This window comes from Diplotaxodon limnothrissa, linkage group LG1 (genome assembly GCF_057381915.1).
Source record: "Diplotaxodon limnothrissa isolate DT_005_m linkage group LG1, D_limnothrissa_male_GT1.1, whole genome shotgun sequence".
In the NCBI taxonomy this organism is placed as follows: Eukaryota; Metazoa; Chordata; class Actinopteri; order Cichliformes; family Cichlidae; genus Diplotaxodon; species Diplotaxodon limnothrissa.
In genome coordinates this window covers 14,399,629-14,405,028 of record NC_140596.1, presented here as the reverse complement: position 1 = coordinate 14,405,028, position 5,400 = coordinate 14,399,629, and the positions used below count along the sequence as shown (strand labels likewise).

Below are 5,400 nucleotides of genomic sequence, written 5' to 3'. Positions count from 1 at the left end.
AGCATATTTGGATCTATCTCTTGTGCTGGTTCAGCCTCTTCCCACTTGTTCTAGTCGTCTCAGCAGTCCAGCAGACGGTGGTCTGTCACATTTAAAGTGCACTTTGTGTTTTTGAGAGCCGATACCAAAAACAGTTATGAAAAAAAAATCCTGTCTTAAAATACTGTACTGGAGAAATGTGTGAGACAAGGCTATGGGTACGTTGAGCCACCACCAGTTTTCCGGCCCGAAAAACAGGTGGTTTTTCGGTTCTTTCTTACTACAGAAGAAAGAACATTATAAATAAAGTTGTAATATACTTTATTTACATTTTACATTTTGAGTGTGAATTAGTGAAAGTGTACCTCTGAATTGCACCTTTTCTAAAAAGGTGACTGGTGCATAATGTACTGGAACTCTCGGGGTGAATTCAACCATTGGCCTCTTTTATCTGAAATTAATTTTGTATCTGTACAAAGCTTGTTGTTATGTCAAATATACAGTTAAGTGAACACTGAAAGCTAAAAGAAAAAAATCTTTGGATGCTCATGTTCCACAAGAAACAAAATTTGTCATGTCTTGGATTTCATGACAAATCATATCCAGACTTTTACTTTAAAACCTGGTTAATATGAACTGTTTTCTCAGATAGTTTAACAAACTACCTCACACCACCCTCATGGAGCCTGTGTCTGGCTGTTTGATAAGAAAAACATGCATGAGTAGCCCTTTTGAAGTCTATTTGAAAGAGCAGAACAAACACTTCCAGAGCTCTGGTAGTGTTTCTTTCTCATACAAACAAGCAGATACTAATCCTGCTGCTGGATTGATGCTCTTCCACACTTTTGATGGTGATAGTTGGGAGATACATGAAACATTTTTTAGACAGTATAAACAGGTATGCCATCCTGGAGGAGCTGGGCTACCTGTGCAAAAGGAATGTGCTTCAGGTACTGTTTCATGCTGCCAGTATTGACAAGAATGGTACTGAAAAATTACAGCAAAGGAGAGGAAGCACTGCATGTGTTATCACGTTGATTTGCACCAAAATGGATGAAACTGATTTACAGCAGTCTATGTTCCCTACAATATGCCTGAAACTTACCTGACTTTGTGTTATACTGTGATGATTGAACTGAATTGAGAGCCTTAATTTTAATAGGACAAACCATTTGGCTCATTACTTATGTCCATCACAAATAATCATAAGATATAGCACAAAAAGGCAGGTTAAAGCAGCGTTATTGAAAGGTTAATATGAATAATGATCAAATATGCTCAATAATAAATTCATTTATACTGGCAAAAATCCTGCGTGGCCCATTTTGCACAAAGTATTTCTCACAGGGCTTCAATTTGTCCTGAAGGACACTGTTCTGGAAAACTTCTACTTATGCATCCTCCACACAAGGACAACCATGAACACACACAAGACACTTGTGTTTTTCAGCAGCCTTTATGTTTAAATTAATCAGATTTAACAAATTTCATTAACAGCATTGCTGTAATCAACCTATATTTCCAGTAATAAGCACAACTGATCAAACACAGCCTTCAGCTTTCACTACAACTGCGACAAAGTTTGAGGATACTCTGGTCCTCTGTATAGTCATGAAGAACATGTCTTTGGATTGCAATAACTATATATACATTTTTATTGGAACAAAAATCTGACCTCTTAATGCATCTGTGTCTGTGCAGGCAGGTCCGTGCAAATAAAAAGTTGTCTAATCTTTAAACTGCATATACAATTTTTGAAGTTGCTTTTTGTCCTGACGTAAAAACTAACTACACACTGTAAAAACAGACACGATTACTGCCATTATTTAAATGAGCTGTCTGGCAGGTCCTGCAAAGTTTGGCCTGAGCTGAAGACTGAATGTTCTTTCTCTTCTGTCCATGTTTGTCTTCTTCTTCTCTTCCAGCTTCATGTACTAGGAATTTCTACCCAAAACAAGCCAATCTGAAACACATTAACTCTCAAAGTGCTGCAAAATTTCTCATTTAAATGAACATAATAAAATATACAGTGATGAGAGCAACATGACTGAGACCGATATAAAAATATGACTGTAAATTTGCCTGGTTTTGTGACTTTTTATTTCATAGGCACAGGAGGACAAGGATCACAGGGTTGTCAAAGCTGACTTTTTGAGTCATGTGACACTGCTGAATGTGCAACAGGGAGGACGTGCTTGTATTTTGGAGTGATGGTGATCTGTACCCTTAAAGTGTATGGATCTGATATGACAACACGGTGGAGCGGGGAAGCATCCTGATGATCCTTTGATTGAGGGGCTGTGTTTTTTGCAGCTTCAGAGTCTCTTGGGCTGTCCACTGGATAAAGTTTATCACCTGGATGAGTAAGTAGTCCAAGAGAGAGAGAGGAAAGATTAAACATAGATAGGTGTAAATCATTAAATGATAATGATAAAATCTGCACCTGGCAGCAGCGATATATGATGTTCATCATTTGATACAACAACGGGCATCCACTGCTCGCAGCCCGCTGTGGCACGCTGGCTGGCGAAGTTGTGGAGATCATTTAGTAGAGGGAAGTGGCACAGGCGGCTGAGTTCATAGAACTGTGGAGGCGCAATCCACAACTCCTGTGCCTGGTAGCTCTGCAAGATCTCTGAGGGTGTGGACCACTGAAACACACAGATGGGGTTAGTGTTTTAAAACTGCAACACTGTGATCTTACCTTTGATTTGGTACACAATATCAATCAGCTGGTACAAAGACACCCGAAAGAGCTAGTGTTATTTACCCACTGAAACTAATTTTACCACATTTTCTGTGTAATTTCAGCTGCAAAACCCCATTTTTGAATTACTCACGCTGACTTATCCTTGTGTAACCAGTGGCCCCTGGAAGATTTTAATGATTGGTAGAGGAATTGTATAAAGAAGTTCAGTGTCAGGTGATATCAGTTCTTATCTTGGGAGGTCAGAGAAGATGCTAGCTTCACAGTGTGATTTTCTGAGATCACACTTTTTTTTTATGAGGAACATTATTTAAGAGGCAAGTTGACTGCACTGGGAAAATTTAAAAAGGAGCAAGTATCGAACCACTTCTTAGGTCTATGACATTTTCCAACTGTGCTTCTTTAAAAAAAACAAAAACGAACTCTGTGTCGTAAAACAGAAATCATAATTGTCAAGAAACTGATTCACAAGGCGGTAAGCATCACTATCAAGAATTTGGAGGTGTTTCCGTTAGTGAGGGACAGGAGGTCACTGAACAAACTGCTCTCCACCACAGACAATCTCACCCACTCCACTCCGCACTACTGAGGCAGCAGAGCTCCTTCAGACTGATTCAAACACACTGCCATAAAGAATGATTGTGGAAATCAATCCTATATTTCTCTATAAAACTGTACAATAAGGTTTTGTTCTGTCACAGGTGAACATACCTGTCAGGAATAAGATCTAAAACACACATTTTTGTATATACCCTTTCATGTTTACTTTTATTTATTTTTTTGTAAATGCAATTTACACTATTCTCTTGCATTCGCTTCAGTTTTACTCTTTGTTTGTTATCATTGTAGTCTATGTAAATTTTTGCACTATTTAACAGTATAATTCCCTTACTGTGCACCTGTGGCACTTATACATTCATTTGGTTGTTTATTTACTGCAGACTGTGCTGTTTTTATTCCTTATCCCACTGCTGTAACACAATCATTTCCTTTCTGGGATCAATAAAGTATTTAGCAGTGATTACTGAAAGGTCTTAATTTTGTTCTCCGAATTCATTTCCTGTTACATTTGGAGCATTTCTTTGCTTTACTTTGTCCCCTGGCATTGCATGGGCTGTGGACAAAAAGATCTGCAGGTCTGTCTAATAAGAATAAATTGACATCTCTTGTTTTCTGTAAGCTATAAGCAAAAGGTCGATAGAGGCTGTGTCCTACCACACCAGGCAAGACCCTCGGTGCAAGTTGTGCAAAGATGCTCCTGAGATGACCACATAACAGCAGCGTGCAAGATGCTAGCAGGCAGGGGATACATGGAACCCTATAACCAAGTGCCTGGCATAGTATACAGGGACATCTGTGCTGAGTATGGCTATACTATATCTTTGCTAAATAATATGGCCATACCAAGAGATAGAAAAATCAGAAAGGAGCCACCCCTCAGTGGCTGTAGCTCAGGAGTCAGTTGCTCTACCAGATCCCAGATTTTAGTTGGGATACTGTTGGATTATATGACTGACCCCCTTTTTAATGAATTGGTAAGCAGGTTTTGATGGTCACGTGTGCGTTTCATGCGTCTATAAAGAATATAAATTAATCTGGCTGGATATATGTAATCACCTGAAAACGCTCAATTTCCTTATCATCTTGTAGCGTATGCGGAATCTCCTGCAAGCAGCAGATGAAGAAAGCTGTGTCAAATCTCGTCGTCCCATATCGGCCTGCTGGAGTCAGCCAGTTGCTCCACTCATGTAAAGCCCAGATGTTAGGCAACACTTGCAGCTCTCTACACATCCTGATAAAGTTGGAGGGGTTCTGGTTAACCAGAGCCCTCCACTTGGTGAGCTCACTGCTGCACAGATCATTCACCCCGTAGCGCTCAATGTAACCAAAGTCCTTTATGCTTTTTAACATTTTTTTCTCCTCTGTTTTGGGAGCAACCAGAAGTACGCCAGATTCCTCAAATGTTTCCCTCAACGCGCAGATCCGGAGGGCGACTTCTCCCGGGATGGGAGAGCCTAGTTTCAGTCGGTCTGTAGCAAAGATTGGAGGTCTGGTCTCCAGAGGCTGTTTGACACTTCTTAACCCGAAAGTCAGGGAGTTAGTGAAAGATCTGAAAATGTCCAGCCACTCACTGGAAAAATCCGATGCGTCCACCACTCCCCCAGGAAACACATAAGCATTGGGCATGAATCCGCTTTTACCGCTTCTTTTAAGCAGCAAAACGTCGTAATCAAAGAGGGACCTGTGGGGCAGATGTGACTGTCCAGAGTCGCTTTCCCCTGTCAGCGGTGCTCTCGGGGTGAAACCACGCCCGCGTCCTGCGGCTAAAATCAGAGTGGCCGCCTCTTTCCAGTGCTTCAGTGTCGTGTTCATCCTAAACCAGCAGCGGTTTCATTCAGTCTAAAAAGTTTCAGCCTCTGACCTCTGTACTTTCACCGTCAGCTGGCTGGTAGCTTTGTTTTGGTGGAAGTCACATGATTCGGGGAACTGGGGACAGAAGCCGTTATCGCCATCTACAGGCTGGAAGATCAACAATAACACGATCCTTAAATACAATTTATAACAGTTTTTCAGCATCTATCTATCTATCTATCTATCTATCTATCTATCTATCTATCTATCTATCTATCTATCTATCTATCTATCTATCTATCTATCTATCTATCTATCTATCTATCTATCTATCTATCTATCTCAGTTATAATGATGTGTCG

General features: G+C 40.4%; 1 protein-coding gene across 1 annotated transcript; it reads right to left on the bottom strand.

Annotated features, from left to right (window-relative positions):
* Window positions 1-1,506: 1,506 nt before the first annotated feature.
* On the bottom strand, window positions 1,507-5,141 carry nudt19 (nudix (nucleoside diphosphate linked moiety X)-type motif 19). Its single transcript, XM_085353278.1, has 3 exons — window positions 4,304-5,141; window positions 2,423-2,630; window positions 1,507-2,334 (listed from the first exon to the last, which is right to left on the bottom strand). Exons 1-3 carry the CDS (start codon window positions 5,057-5,059, stop codon window positions 2,117-2,119), a joined length of 1,182 nt encoding a protein of 393 aa, XP_085209404.1. The 5' UTR covers window positions 5,060-5,141; the 3' UTR covers window positions 1,507-2,116.
* Window positions 5,142-5,400: the final 259 nt, after the last annotated feature.